This window comes from Nerophis lumbriciformis, linkage group LG17 (assembly GCF_033978685.3).
Source record: "Nerophis lumbriciformis linkage group LG17, RoL_Nlum_v2.1, whole genome shotgun sequence".
NCBI classification, from domain to species: Eukaryota; Metazoa; Chordata; class Actinopteri; order Syngnathiformes; family Syngnathidae; genus Nerophis; species Nerophis lumbriciformis.
The window spans coordinates 38848419-38864926 of NC_084564.2; the positions used below are offsets into that span (position 1 = coordinate 38848419).

Below are 16508 nucleotides of genomic sequence, written 5' to 3' on the forward strand. Positions count from 1 at the left end.
GCTTTATAGGCGGTATAGCTCGTATCCCCATTAGCTGCATTGTTAGACTCTCTCGCTAGCAGTTTTTTACTGTTTGGAATGCACAGATAAGAGAAAAAAAACATGTATTCTTGTCTCACCTAGGTATTGAGAATGATGCTGAAAGATATAAGCATCCCAGTGAAAGCGAACATTATAAATCACTGTTTTATTATGTTCTAATGTTGTATTTCTTGTTCAGAACTACTGCAACATGATGCGTAGTGTTTCACTATAGCTGCATCTCCTTAGCACCCAGCATCTAAAACTTGTAGCTCATCCTCCGTATACTCAGACTCAAAAATATACGTTTCTGCATCATCATTTGTCCCAAAGTAGTGGTTGATTAGTTGTTGTTAAAAAGAAATAGCAAACATTGTTATGCGCTTTGGAAAATCAATGCGCCCAGAAAATTAGTTCCGGTAATTCTTAAAATTACCAAAATACTGTAAATATTACATGTTATCTTTAATGTGCATGTTACTATATTATATACATACTTACAGCATGTATATACAATGTTGTTAGAGATTTTTTAGAGCGCTTTATAGGCGGTATAGCTCGTATCCCCATTAGCTGCATTGTTAGACTCTCTCGCTAGCAGTTTTTTACTGTTTGGAATGCACAGATAAGAGAAAAAAAACATGTATTCTTGTCTCACCTAGGTATTGAGAATGATGCTGAAAGATATAAGCATCCCAGTGAAAGTGGACATTATAAATCACTGTTTTAGTGTGTTCGAATGTTGTATTTCTTGTTCAGAACTACTGCAACACGATGCGTAGTGTTTCACTATAGCTGCATCTCCTTAACACCCAGCATCTAAAACTTGTAGCTCATCCTCCTTATACTCAGACTCAAAAATATACGTGTCTGCATCATCATTTGTCCCAAAGTAGTGGTTGATTAGTTGTTGTTAAAAAGAAATAGCAAACGTTGTTATGAGCCCTGGAAAATCAATGCGCCCAGAAAATAAGATCCGGTAATGCTTAAAATGACCAAAATACTGTAAATATTACATGTTATCTTTAATGTGCATGTTACTATATTATATACGTACTTACAGCATTTATATACAATGTTGTTAGAGATTTTTTAGAGCGCTTTATAGGCGGTATAGCTCGTATCCCCATTAGCTGTGCATTTTGTGCAATTTACGATATTATATACATACTTACAGCATGTATATAAAATGTTGTTAGAGATTTTTTAGAGCGCTTTATAGGGGGTATAGCTCGTATCCCCATTAGCTGCATTGTTAGACTCTCTCGCTAGCAGTTTTTTACTGTTTGGAATGCACAGAAAAGAGAAATAAACATGTCTTCTTATTGTGAATAATGTGCGAAATTCCCCCCAAAAATGCAGTTACCCTATAAAATAGTATTTCAAATATTCCTTATGGTGAGAATTGTGTCCAAATCCAAATTGGAGGTTGACCAACAGAAAGTTCCTGCAGTGCAGTATTAATTTACTTGATCAAAATTCCGTCATAATGTTCGTACGCAATCTTTTTCTCCTGGCCAAAAACGAGACGGTAACAAATCAATGAGTATTGTGAATGTTGTTAATATTCAGTGTTTTATTGGTCGTAGTTAATATTGTAAACCCACATAAAAGAGGAGCGATGTTCATATGTTGTCAATATTCAGTGTTTTATTGGTCATAGTTAATATTGTACATTCCACATAAAAGAGGAGCGATGTTCATTTGTTGTTAATATTCAGTGTTTTATTGGTCATAGTTAATATTGTAAATCCCACATAAAAGAGGAGCGATGTTCATTTGTTGTTAATATTCAGTGTTTTATTGGTCATAGTTAATAGTGTAAATCCCACATTCTTTATTTCCATGTACATTCTGGGTGTCTCATTCAGTAAGAAAATGTAACATTCCATTCCGTTTTTTAAGGCGGTCTATCATAACGTTTTTAGCTTTCAATCAGACATTATTGTGAGGTTTTGTATTAGTGTTTCTAAAAATAGTTATACCGGCCCCCAGACACATTTTTTTCTCTAAATTTGGCCCCTCGAGTCAAAACAATTGCCCAGGCCTGCTGTAGTTGTACTTTGTAATATTAAATCTACTGTCATTTTAGTTGACTAGATGTCCTGAAATGTAACACTAAAATACATATTAGTCAAAAAAAGAATAATGAACGATGCGTATAGTAGAGATGCACGGATAGGCAATTATTTCATCCGCAACCGCATCACAAAAGTCGTCAACCATCCGCATCCACCCGAACTAACATTTAATCAAAACCGCACCCGCCCGTTGTTATATATCTAATATAGACGATGCAAGGCATTAGTGAGGTTATAAAGCTTTCGCCTGTTAAAGAAAGCAGACTGATCCAATGCAGCAGAGACATTCAATGCGTGCCGCGCTGTCACGGCCCAGACGCACACTAGTGCGCAATCATCTGGGAGCAGCGCTGAGCGCACCTCCAAGCGCGCTCGCGCCACTCAAACTGCTGCAGGCAGCTGCGTTCTATCTTGTTTTAACATCCTGTGGCACTCTTCTGGGATCACGGCGGACGAAACTGCTCATGCTCAGGGTGTTTGTGGAGGTTCGGGGTTTTGCACAAATGTGATGCACCATGTTAGATGTCCCGGTTTTGTGACTGTCGTAGACATAAACAGCGTCGCAGCTCTTGCAAATCTCGTAGCCAGCATTACTATCATCCTGATTTACAACCTCATAAAAACGAGTCCACGCTGAACTTTTCTGGCCTTTTTTTCCCCTGGTCTTTAGTATTCCCTTTTTTAGTTTGTCGCGTACCACGTTTGCTGCCGGCGTTGCGCTCTCTTTTTTTTCTTTCTTCTTCTGTTGTGGCATATGCTGCAGGTGCCTGCTCGTTTTTCGTATGTGGGTAACAACATTTAACTATGTTTATATATTTCCGAATTGGTTTAACTGCCACCCGCCTGAATCTATTTAAAATCTAATTTTTTTTAATTTCAACCGCCCGACCCGCGGATAATCCGCGGACTCCGCGGTTGTGTCCGCAAACCGTGCATCTCTAGCGTATAGCTATTGTGCGTTAAAAAATTGCTGGTAGAGTTTACGGGCTTCAAGCCAAACTGCCCACTGGACCAAAAAAATAATTGCATTCTTGTGGCCCTGGCCTTAAGAGTGGACACTACTACTCTGTATTAACTATTAATTATAAAATAGGTACTGTTTCTCTTCTTAATTATCTCAATCAATCAGTGGCCCCAACTGCCAACAGGTGGTGCTGCCCCCAGTGTCAGGATACTGTGGAGGTGACCGACAGATCCTTGACTGAGTAGATTATTTAGGCTGCTATACCGTGCCACGAAAGGTTAGGTCACCCTTTTGAAGACGGTGTGGAATATTCATTTCGGACTTTTTTTTTTTTTTTTTTTGTCTGACCTTTCAAGGAAAAACAGAGCTTTACTGAAACTGCTTGACATTTCGGTGTTCTTTGGCACGCATTGATAAGGGGAGAGAAACCATTTTGCTGTAAGCTACTATAGGCTGAGTAGATGTCACATGTGCACATTGGATAATCCTTTTTTCATCCCGCACTACATTTTACTTCTGGCTATTTTTTGCTACAGTCCACATTTTCAGAGTGCAATAATCATTATATGTTGGTTTCGATTGCAGGTAGGACGGACATAACAAAGGCAGGTTTTTTTTTTTTTTAAATATGGTGGGGTTGGTTGGCGCACGTTTTACTGTAGTGTGAAATGTTCATCTTTAAAACAGCTATCCTATCCTTTTAATGGTCCTTTGTAAGAGATGTCCGATAATGGCTTTTTTGCCGATATTCCGATATCGTCCAAATCTTAATTACCGATTCCGCTATCAACCGATACCGATATTAACACATTATTATGCCTAATTTTGTTGTGATGCCCCGCTGGATGCATTAAACAATGTAACTTTACCATGAATTGATTAACGTGGACCCCGACTTAAACAAGTTGAAAAACTTATTTGGGTGTTACCATTTAGTGGTCCATTGTACGGAATATGTACTGTACTGTGCAATCTACTAATACAAGTTTCAATCAATCAATCAAAAACAAGGTTTTCCAAAATAAGAGAACAACTTCAACTTGTCATGTCTGTGTAGTCATGTTTTGTTTTAGTCATGTTTTGTTTAGTTTAGTTATTGGACTCTTTAGTTTCTGGCTTTTCACTCCCTTGTCTTGTTTCCATGGTTACCCATTAATTTCACCTGTTCCACGTTTGGACTCATTGTGCACTCTTGTTTGTCACCATAGCAACCCATTAGTTTTCACCTGTCACGTCACGCACCTGTTTCACGTTTTGAGTCACGCACCTGTTTTCGTTAATCATGTCTGTAGTATTTAAGTTCATTGTTTTCAGTTTGTCTTTCTGGCGACATCCCACATTTATGCTCTGCACATTCCTGACACTTGTTTTCATGTCCATCTTTCATGCTGCTACTTTAGTCCAAGCCAAGTAAGTTTTTGTTTATTAATGCTATAGTTTTTTGGTTTCATAGTTTGTTCTCCGCCACTGTGCGCGCTTTTCGTTTGTACTTTTTTTGATAGTAATAAACAATCATGTACTCACATTCCCGTCTCGCACGAGCCAACTTTCCGTTGCCTTCTGGAAAAACTAAACCCATGGACCAAGTCCTGACACAACTCCAGTTATGGAAAAAAGTGCCAACATGGCACTGCCATATTTATTATTGAAGTCACAAAGTGAATTATTTTTTTTAACATGCCTCAAAACAGCAGCTTGGAATTTGCGACATGCTCTCCCTGAGATAATCTTGATACCCACTACAACTATGGGAAATACTATACTTTGACTTTCACAAAGTACATTATTATTATTTTTTTTTAAACATGCCTCAAAACAAAAGCTATAAAAACAATGAAAGCACACAGCTTCAGTCCAGAGTATACTAGAGCATACTTGCCAACCTTGAGACTTCCGAATTCGGGAGATGGGGGTGCGGGGGTGTACAGTATATTGTAGCGTCCCGGAAAATTAGTGCTGCAAGGGGTTCTGGGTATTTGTTCTGTTGTGTTTATGTTGTGTTACGGTGCGGATGTTCTCCCGAAATGTGTTTGTCATTCTTGTTTGGTGTGGGTTCACAGTGTGGCGCATATTTGTAACAGTGTTAAAGTTGTTTATACGGCCACCCTCAGTGTGACCTGTTTGGCTGTCGACCAAGTATGTTGGCATTCACTTGTGTGTGTGTGTAAAAGCCGCATATATCATGTGACTGGGCCGGCACGCTGTTTGTATGGAGGAAAAGCGGACGTTGACAGGTTGTAGAGGACGCTAAAGGCAGTGCCTTTAGGGAACGCCCCCAATATTGTTGTCCGGGTGGAAATGGGGAGAAATTCGGGAGAATGGTTGCACCGGGAGATTTTCGGGAGGGGCACTGAAATTCGGGTGTCTCCCGGGAAAATCGGGAGGGTTGGCAAGTATCCCTTACATCCGTGCTTTACCGGATATGTACCGCTCCGTACAGCGTCGTTTTAAAAAGTCACTAATTTTCGTTTTGAAACCGATACCGATAATTTCCAATATTACATTTTAAAGCATTTATCGGCATCTCTATCCTTTATTTTTTAATTGTCATTCCAACATTAAATCCTTCTTCCTTGTCTAACGTTGTATTTAAAAAAAACAAGGTTATTGCAAGCAAAAAAAAATCTTTATTTTAAATATTTGCCCTAAAATGTAAAATTGTGTTTTAGTAATCAAATAAACAAATTGGTAGATTACTAGAACAGCAGTTTATTTCATTCAAAAATTCCTGCTCATTTTTATACTTGGCAAATTCAACTTGCCTGATCCCGTACGTCTGACACCCTTGATGTGCAGCAACGACTCATTGGTGATATTTACAGAAACTATAGCCTTCCCTTCACACCTTTTAAGGGTAACAATTATTTTGTTATAAAGTCATTGCGTAAAAGCCTGCAAGACAAACAGTGAGGCGCTGAATATTTAAAATTTGACACGAAAATCAAAAAGGGATCTCTAATCTCAAGTTCAGCTGTCTTGCTCCAGAGAACACTATGTAGGCGAGCTAATTGCATCGATTCCACAATGTGAAAAATCGCGTCGGTTTGTATTGAGATATAAATGTGACAACCAAACATGGTCTCCCCTATGTGACATAAGCTCATTGTCAATATCAACACTCATTTATTTTCAGATAAACCAGAAGTGAAGATTGTGGTGACGTATCCTGAAGGATTAACTCGAGAAGGTGACAATCTCGATCTGACGTGCATCGCAGAAGGAAAACCACAGTGAGTGCATACTAAGTGACATTCTCTTTTCTGCATTAACCTTCACATGTACAGTCCTGGTCAAAAGTGTACATACACTTGTAAAGAACATAATGTCATGGCTGTCTTGAAGTTCCAATCATTTCTATTTTTTTGTGATAGAGTGATTGGAGCACATACTTGTTGGTCACAAAAAACATTCATGAAGTTTGCTTCTTTTATGAATTTATTATGGGTCTACTGAAAATGTGAGGGTCAAAAGTATACATACAGCAATGTTAATATTTGCTTACATGTCCCTTGGCAAGTTTACCTGCAATAAGGTGCTTTTGGTAGCCATCCACAAGCTTCTGCTTGAATTTTTGACCACTCCTCTTGACAAAATTGGTGCAGTTCAGATAAATGTGTTGGTTTTCTGACATGGACTTGTTTCTTCAGCATTGTCCACACGTTTAAGTCAGGACTTTGGGAAGGCCATTCTAAAACCTTCATTCTAGCCCAGGGGTCAGCAACCCGCGGCTCTTTGATCACTCTGATGCGGCTCAGCAGCTTACTTGATGAACCCCCCAATTTTCCCGTGAGACTTCCGGATTTCAGTGCCTCTCTCAGAAAACTCCCGGGGTTAATATTCACCGATTTTCACCCTTACAGCTATAATAAGGGCGTGACATGATGGTGCAACATTTGGCGCCCTCTAAAATCTGTATTAACAGCGTGCCAACCCAACACTTGTTATACAATATACATCTTCTGCCTGCACACGTAAGTGACAGCAAGCCATACTTGGTCAACAGCCACACAGGTTACACTGACGGTGACCATATAAAACAACTTTAACACTCTTACTAATAATGCGCCACACTTTGAACCCACACCAAACAAGAATGACAAACACATTTCGGGAGAACATCTGCACCTTAACACAACATAAACACAACAGAACAAACACCCAGAATCCCATGCAGCCCTGACTCTTCCGGGCTACATTATACACCCCTGCTACCACCAAACCCCGCCCCCACCCCAAGCCTGCTCCCTCACACATCACCCCCCCTCTCTCTCTGTGCGTCGGTTGAGGTGGGCGGGGTTTGGTAGCGGGGGTGTATAATGTATCCCGGAAGAGTTAGGGCTGCATGGGATTCTGGGTATTTGTCCTGTTGTGTTTATGTTGTGTTACGCCCCCATGATGAGTAGCTGGCTGCGTCGTTCGCCGACGTCGAGGGTTCAGTGAGTCACAGAATGCGCCAGTTCCACTCATACCGGCATGGTCGCGGCGGAGCTCAACTGAACTGAGAAAGGAATGAATCAGTTCATGAAGTGATTCGGTTCAGTACGTTCACTCAAAAGATTCGTTCGCGAACGACACAACATTGGTTTATACATAGCACAAAGCAAAAGAAAAAACTTTGTATGCAGTGTTATTTCATTTAAAATTTCAACAATTTTTGCGGCTCCCATTGTTTTCTATAATTTGTGAAACTGTTCAAAATGGCTCTTTGACTGGTAAAGGTTGCCGACCCCTGTTCTAGCCTGATTTAGCCATTCCTTTACCACTTTTGACTAGGGATGATGTTTGAAACCGGTTCTCCTGATTGTTCAATAAGAAAAGAACCGATTCCATGGATTCAAATCCCTTTTTGAGAACCGGTTTCCGTTATCGAAGCCACTATACCGTATTTTTGCGACCATAGGGCGCACCGTATTAAAAGGCACCGTGTCAGTTACGGGTGCTATTTCTGTATTTAACGCATAAATAAGGCACGGCATATTTTTGGGCGCAGGTATGATTAAACACACGCTAGCTTAAAACATACGCTAGTTTAAAACATACGTTCGCATGCATGGACGCTGTTTTAAAAAGGCAGCAGGAGCAAAGCTGAGTTTGGTTGTACTTTATTGAAGTATTTATCAATGTACCGTATTTTTCGGACTATAAGTCGCAGTTTTTTTCATAGTTTGGCCGGGGGTGCGACTTATACTCAGGAGCAACTTATGTGTGAAATGATTAACACATTACCGTAAAGTATCAAATAATATTATTTAGCTCATTCACGTAAGAGACTAGACGTATAAGATTTCATGGGATTTAGCGATTAGATTGTTGGTAAACGTATAGCATGTTCTAGGGATGTCCCGATCCAGGTTTTTGCACTTCCGATTTGATACCGATATTGTTTTTGCATTTCCGATCTGATACCGATACTGACCGATACCGATACTGGCCTATCCGGGCATGTATTAGTTTAAAGTTATTTAGCCTACTTAGTTGTCAGAATCATGTTGAAAAGGATTTTAGTACTCTTGATAACAACTAGCCAGCTGAATTAGGGGAGTTTGAATAATACACAATGGTTGGTAACAAGAAACTGACCTGTTTATTCAAGGATATGTGGGGTTGATGTGTGAGGGAGCAGAGTTGGGGTGGGGCCGGGGTTTGGTGGTAGCAGGGGTGTATAATGTAGCCCGGAAGAGTCAGGGCTGCATGGGATTCTGGGTATTTGTTCTGTTGTGTTTATGTTGTGTTAAGGTGCAGATGTTCTCCCGAAATGTGTTTGTCATTCTTGTTTGGTTTTGGTTCAAAGTGTGGCGCATTATTAGTAAGAGTGTTAAAGTTGTTTTATATGGCCACCGTCAGTGTAACCTGTGTGGCTGCGACATATACTCAGGAGCAACTTATGTGTGAAATGATTAACACATTAGCGTAAAATATCAAATAATATTATTCATCTCATTCACGTAAGAGACTAGACGTATAAGATTTCATGGGATTTAGCGATTAGATTGTTTGGTAAACGTATAGCATGTTCTAGGGATGTCCCGATCCAGGTTTTTGCTCTTCCGATTTGATACCGATATTGTTTTTGCATTTCCGATCTGATACCGATACTGACCGATACCGATACTGGCCTGTCCGGGCATGTATTAGTTTAAAGTTATTTAGCCTACTTAGTTGTCAGAATCATGTTGAAAAGGATTTTAGTACTCTTGATAACAACTAGCCAGCTGAATTAGGGGAGTTTGAATAATACACAATGGTTGGTAACAAGAAACTGACTTGTTTATTCAAGGATATGTGGGGTTGATGTGTGAGGGAGCAGAGTTGGGGTGGAGGGCGGGGTTTGGTGGTAGCAGGGGTGTATAATGTAGCCCGGAAGAGTCAGGGCTGCATGGGATTCTGGGTATTTGTTCTGTTGTGTTTATGTTGTGTTAAGGTGCAGATGTTCTCCCGAAACGTGTTTGTCATTCTTGTTTGGTTTTGGTTCAAAGTGTGGCGCATTATTAGTAAGAGTGTTAAAGTTGTTTTATATGGCCACCGTCAGTGTAACCTGTGTGGCTGCGACATATACTCAGGAGCAACTTATGTGTGAAATGATTAACACATTAGCGTAAAATATCAAATAATATTATTTATCTCATTCACGTAAGAGACTAGACGTATAAGATTGCATGGGATTTAGCGATTAGATTGTTTGGTAAACGTATAGCATGTTCTAGGGATGTCCCGATCCAGGTTTTTGCACTTCCGATTTGATACCGATATTGTTTTTGCATTTCCGATCTGATACCGATACTGACCGATACCGATACTGGCCTATCCGGGCATGTATTAGTTTAAAGTTATTTAGCCTACTTAGTTGTCAGAATCATGTTGAAAAGGATTTTAGTACTCTTGATAACAACTAGCCAGCTGAATTAGGGAAGTTTGAATAATACACAATGGTTGGTAACAAGAAACGGACCTGTTTATTCAAGGATATGTGGGGTTGATGTGTGAGGGAGCAGAGTTGGGGTGGGGCCGGGGTTTGGTGGTAGCAGGGGTGTATAATGTAGCCCGGAAGAGTCAGGGCTGCATGGGATTCTGGGTATTTGTTCTGTTGTGTTTATGTTGTGTTAAGGTGCAAATGTTCTCCCGAAATGTGTTTGTCATTCTTGTTTGGTTTTGGTTCAAAGTGTGGCGCATTATTAGTAAGAGTGTTAAAGTTGTTTTATATGGCCACCGTCAGTGTAACCTGTGTGGCTGTTGACCAAGTATGCCTTGCTGTCACTTACGTGTGCAAGCAGAAGATGCATATAACAAGAGGCTGGGCTGGCACGCTGTTAATACAGATTGTAGAGGGTGCTAAATACTGTACCATCATGGCACGCCCTTGTAGTTTTTATAAAGGTGACAACCGCAGAATATTAATCCCGCGAGTTTTCTGCGAGAGGCACTGAAATCCGGAAATCTCCCGGGAAAATCGGGGGGGTCGGCCGGCAAGTATGCAGCTGAGCCGCATCAGAGTGATCAAAGAGCCGCATGCGGCTCCGGAGCCGCGGGTTGCAGACCCCTGCACTAGGTGTTTGTAATGTGTTTGAGAAAATGGCGGATTGCTTCCCGATGTGACGTCATCGCTCCGAGAGCGAATAATAGAAAGGCATTTAATTCGCCAAAATTCACCCATTTAGAGTTCGGAAATCGGTTAAAAAAATATATGATCTTTTTTCTGCAACATCAAGGTATATATTGACGCTTACATAGGTCTGGTGATAATGTTCCCCTTTAAAGCACCAGTTTCATTGGCACAGCAAAACAGGCCCAGAGCATAACACTAGCACCACCATGCTTGACGGTAGGAATGGTGTTCCTGGAATTACAGGCCTCACCTTTACTCCTCCAAACATATTGCTGGGTATTGTGGCCAAACAGCTCCATTTTTGTTTCATCTGACATCACATGGACAAAGATAATACCTTCTGGAGGAAAGTTCTATGTATACTTCTGACCCAGCACATTTGCTCACATTTCCAGTAGATCCATAATAAATTCATAAAAGAACTAAACTTCATGAATGTTTTTTTGTGACCAACAAGTATGTGCTCCAATCACTCTATCACCAAAAAAATAAGAGTTGTAGAAATTATTTGAAACTCAAGACAGCCATGACATTATGTTCTTTACAAGTGTATGTACACTTTTGACCGCGACTGTAATTGTCGCATTTAAAGAGAAGCGGTTGTACAATCATTAGACAGGCCTCTTCTTAGACAGCCTGAGTCTTGATCTTGATTTCAGATTCCTGTGCTCGTGTGTGAAGTCCTATGTGCATATTTGCAGTCCTCACCAGATCAACTGGCTGAGAGTGGACGAGGACGTGCCGCCTCACGCCGTGGTCACAGGCTCGGATCTTTACATCGAGAACCTCAACAAGTCCTTCAACGGCACGTATCGCTGTGTGGCGTCCAACGCTGTGGGCGAGGCCTACGATGACTACATCCTCTACGTGTATGGTGAGTAGTACACTACCTCCCCTTTACTAGGGACTGTATTTGATGGTCTATGGCAGACTTGGGCAAATTAAGGCCTTTTCATTTAAAGCTTTTCAATCTGGCCCGCCGGACATTCCCAAATATTTTTTTTAGATGTTTAAGATGTAAAGTGTAGCTGCCATTATGATGTGCAGTGACGTTTTCTAATGACCGTAAGTCTTGAACTATACAAAGTATTTACATGCTTGGAATCTGCACTTTTGCATGATATACTAGTTACGATGGTCATCTAAGTAGTTACTATGGTCATCTAAGTAGTTACTATGGTAATGTAAGTCACAGCAGCTCAGACGAGGCACCAAGCAGTGTGTGTGGGGAGCGTTTCCACAGAGTGTTTCCAGAGCCTGAAATGTGGGTGTCAGGGACAGACACCAAAGGAGATTTTTACAACAAAGTTTTAAAGCTTAGTGATATATCAGATTGTAGGTGGGGGTTTTTTCTACCTTTCGCCTTCATATTTCGCTGTTTGTTGCATTTTTGTTGCGTTTCGCTTGATTGTAAAATATGTGGATGGAGAGGGGGTGTGACGTTCATATGTTGTCAATATTCAGTGTTTTATCCTTCATAGTTAATATTGTAAATCCCACAGTCTTTATTTTCATGTATAGAGATGTCCGATAATATCGGACTGCCGATATTATCGGCCGATAAATGCTTTAAAATGTAATATCGGAAATTATCGGTATCGGTTTCAAAAAGTTGCCAATCAACCTATACCAGGGGTCGGCAACACAAAATGTTGAAAGAGCCATATTGGACCAAAAATACAAAAAAAAAAATCTGTCTGGAGCTGCAAAAAATTAAAAGCCATACTACATACAGATAGTGTGTCATGAGATATACATTGAATTAAGAGGACTTAAAGGAAACTAAATGACCTCAAATATAGCTACAAATGAGACATTATGATGCAATATGTACATATAGCTAGCCTAAATAGCATGTTAGCATCGATTAGCTTGCAGTCATGCAGTGACCAAATATGTCTGATTAGCACTCCAACAAGTCAATAACATCAACAAAACTCACCTTTCATGCACAACCTTAAAAGTTTGGTGGACAAAATGAGACAGAAAAAGAAGTGGCATAAAACACGTAATAGAAAGTCGGAGAAAGTTATACATGTAAACAAACTACGGTGAGTTCAAGGACCGCCAAAATTAGTAGGACAAAACGGCGCTCGCCAAATACTCGAATCAGTGAAGCATGTTTAATATAAACAGTGTGCTTTGTAACAATTAGGGAGGTTTGTGTCATGTTTGTCATCCTACAGAAACCATATTAAAACAAAAAATAGATTGTTTTCCCCTCATCTTTTTCCACTTTTCATACATTTCTGAAAAAGCTCCAGAGAGCCACTAGGGCGGCGCTAAAGAGCCGCATGCGGCTCTAGAGCCGCGGGTTGCCGACCCCTGACCTATACTATCTGTGTTGGCCTTGCGATGAGGTGGCGACTTGTCCAGGGTGTACACCGCCTTCCGCCCGGTTGTATCTGAGATAGGCTCCCCCGCGACCCCAAAAGGGAATAAGCGGTAGAAAATGGATGGATGGATGGTTTCAAAAAGTGAATTGTATGACTTTTTAAAACGCCGCTGTGTACACGGACGTAGGGAGAAGTACAGAGTGCCAATAAACCTTAAAGGCACTGCCTTTGCGTGCCGGCCCAATCACATAATATCAACGGCTTTTCACACGCACAAGTGAATGCAAAGCACTCTTGGTCAACAGCCATACAGGTCACACTGAGGGTGGCCGTATAAACAACTTTAACACTGTTACAAATATGCGCCACACTGAACCCACACCAAACAAGAATGACAAACACATTTCGGAAGAACATCCGCACCGTAACACAACATAAACACAACAGAACAAATACCCAGAAACCCTTGCAGCACTAACTCTTCCGGGATGCTACAATATACTCAAAACCCCGCGCCCCCTTCAACCCCGCCCACCTCAACCAACCTCCTCAGGCTCTCTCAGGGAGAGCATGTCCCAAATTCCAAGCTGCTGTTTTGAGGCATGTTAAAAAAAATAATGCACTTTGTGACTTCAATAATAAATATGGCAGTGCCATGTTGGCATTTTTGTCCATAACTTGAGTTGATTTATTTTTGGAAAACCTTGTAACATTGTTTAATGCATCCAGCGGGGCTTCACAACAAAATTAGGCATAATAATGTGTTAATTCCACGACTGTAGATATCGTTATCGGTTGATATCGGAATCGGTAATTAAAAGTTGGACTATCGGAATATCGGCAAAAAAGCCATTATCGGACATCTCTATTCATGTACATTCTGGGTGTCTCATTCAGTAAAAAAAAAAAAATGTCATTCCGTATAAGGCGATCTGTCATAACGTTTTTAGCATTCAATCAGACATTATTGTGAGGTTTTGTATTAGTGTTCCTAAAAATAGATATACCGGCCCCCAGACACTTTTTTTAATCCAAATTTGGCCCCTCGAGTCAAAATAATTGCCCAGGCCTGATTTATAGGAGCTTTGCCCTGAAGTAGATGTTTTGTTGTTGTTGTTGCTGTTGAATCGGAACTCATGTTGGATCGTCATAATATTAGGGACACCTCCACAATCTACCATGATGAAATTACAAAAATGACGATGCTCGGTTCCAGGTATCATTTTACAGAATTTCTGATAAATGCCTTGCCTCAATTATTAAGGTTAATTGAATGGTCTTTACTGCCATCAGAGTACAGTGAGAGTTATGGGTGTTTCATACACACACACACACACACACACACACACACACACACACACACACACACGCACACACACACACACACGCACAGTTTCTGTAAAGTTGAAGTTGACATTGGAATATAAAGAGTGTGCACCAGAGGTGGGACCAAGTCATTGTTTTGCAAGTCACAAGTAAGTCTCAAGTCTTTGCCCTCAAGTCCGAGTCAAGTCCCGAGTCAAGACAGGCAAGCCCCGAGTCAAGTCCAAAGTCAAGACTGGAAAGTCTCAAGTCAAGTCCTAAGTCCTGCATTTTGAGTTTCGAGTCCTTTCAAGTCCTTTTAACCACAGACTAATATATTAACACAGATTGTGTATGCTTTTCAAACGCTGTATTTATTTATTAAAACAAGTGCATTTTAAATTGCAGGAAAGAAAATTGTGCTGACATTGCACTTTATAATAGCACTATTAACCAGTCATTTTAAACATTAACTCATTCCTTTACAGAACAAACACATTGAAAAATAAAGTGCAAATGTACTTATTTGTACAAAAGTGTTAACATTGAAAAAACATGACATATACGTGAACATAACAAAAAAGTTGTACTTTTTATATTTTAGGGCCCTATGCTGCATTGCATTTGCAAAAGACCAAATTAGCCAAGAGTCTGTCAGTCATTTGTGCACGATGGGGGCGTAGTATGATGCCACCATGGCTGAAAACTCGCTCCACTGGAGCACTGGAGGCAGGCACTGCCAAGACTCTCATGGCCACTCGGAACAGTGAAGGAAGAGTCTTCATGTTCAATGCCCAGAACAAAAGGGGGGAGAGAGTTGTTTTGGGTTGGTGCACTACTTGTAAGTGTATCTTGTGTTTTTTATGTTGATTTAATTAAAAAAAGAAAAGAAAAAAAATTATTTCTTGTGCGGCTCGATACCAATCGATCCACGGACCAGTACCGGGACGCGGCCCGGTGGTTGGGGACCACTGAGGTAAACAACCAACAGTATGTCAGAAAGCTAGCTAAAACGGTACACATATTCATAATATAGTATACATTTTAACTGACCTTTATTTTACTATTTTTGTCTTTTTTTAGGTGGCTAAAATACACGGTGCTGCTGACCGCCGTCTAACGTTACGTGTGATATATTGACTAACGTAACCCTGCTTAAAAAAAATCACTGAACAAAAAGTATGAATAAGGTAGTGAACTGCAACAGATTCCCGTGTTTGCAATAACGTTATAACGTTAGCAGTGAGTTTACAGCCTCACTGATTTAACTACACAGCAAATAAAAGTCACGTTACTTAGCCAATAAACGTTATCTTACATTCAAAACTTACCGTTCTTTGTGCAACTTCAAATGCCGGACGAAGTTGGAAGTTGTTGCCTCTCCATCAGTAATTTTCGAACCGCATGTGTTGCATACTGCAAACCGTTTTGTGTTGACCACCTCGTAATTTTTATACCCAAACAAAATTATTTTAGGTATCATTTTTTGTTCACTGGCGTGTGGTTTGGACATGTCTTCTTCGTTGGTTGTCCTGCAATTTGATTGGATGAATGCTGTGTGATGAAAACAAAGTAGATCTAATTTGATTGGCTGTTGTACTGAGACCACACCAGCTGACACACGCAACGCTGATAGACAAGTACACAATGAAAAATACGGAGCGCTCCCGAATAACTTTTTCATCTTTGGGTTTTGGGGAAAGTAGCAAGTCATGTCAAGTCATGTCAATTCAAAAGGCTCAAGTCCAAGTGAAGTCACAAGTCATTGATGTTAAAGTCTAAGTCGAGTTGCAAGTCTTTTTACATTTTGTCAAGTCGAGTCTAAAGTCATCAAATTCATGACTCGAGTCTGACTCGAGTCCAAGTCATGTGACTCGAGTCCACACCTCTGGTGTGCACAACATTGTGATTTACAGTACCCAAACACATTTTGTGGCAAAAGTCTTATGATTTCATGGCATCATTGATGTTGGTCTCAGACTATTATAGGCTTGATGTTGACATTTGCCCATTTAAGTTTATATTGTTAAGTTAGTATTTTCCCAAAATTTTATGGGACATTTATTCCGTAATGCGCCATAAAAGTGACTGTGACTGTTGATTATTTTTGATGTAGCAGTAGCCAGAGCAACGTTGTCCGGACATGTGGTGATGGTGTTAGTTTATTTCGAGCATGCATACAGTTACAACATGGTGCATCA

At 40.4% G+C, this 16508-nt stretch overlaps 1 protein-coding gene across 4 annotated transcripts in view; it reads left to right on the top strand.

Moving 5' to 3' along the window:
* cadm1b (cell adhesion molecule 1b) overlaps window positions 1-16508 on the top strand; it is an 802412-nt gene that overhangs the window by 640953 nt on the left and 144951 nt on the right. For all 4 annotated transcript variants that reach the window (XM_061973184.1, XM_061973183.1, XM_061973185.1 and 1 more), the window contains 2 exons: window positions 6200-6296; window positions 11371-11543. In XM_061973184.1, coding sequence (XP_061829168.1) covers window positions 6200-6296; window positions 11371-11543 — 270 coding nt within the window. The remainder of the gene's footprint in view (window positions 1-6199; window positions 6297-11370; window positions 11544-16508) is intronic.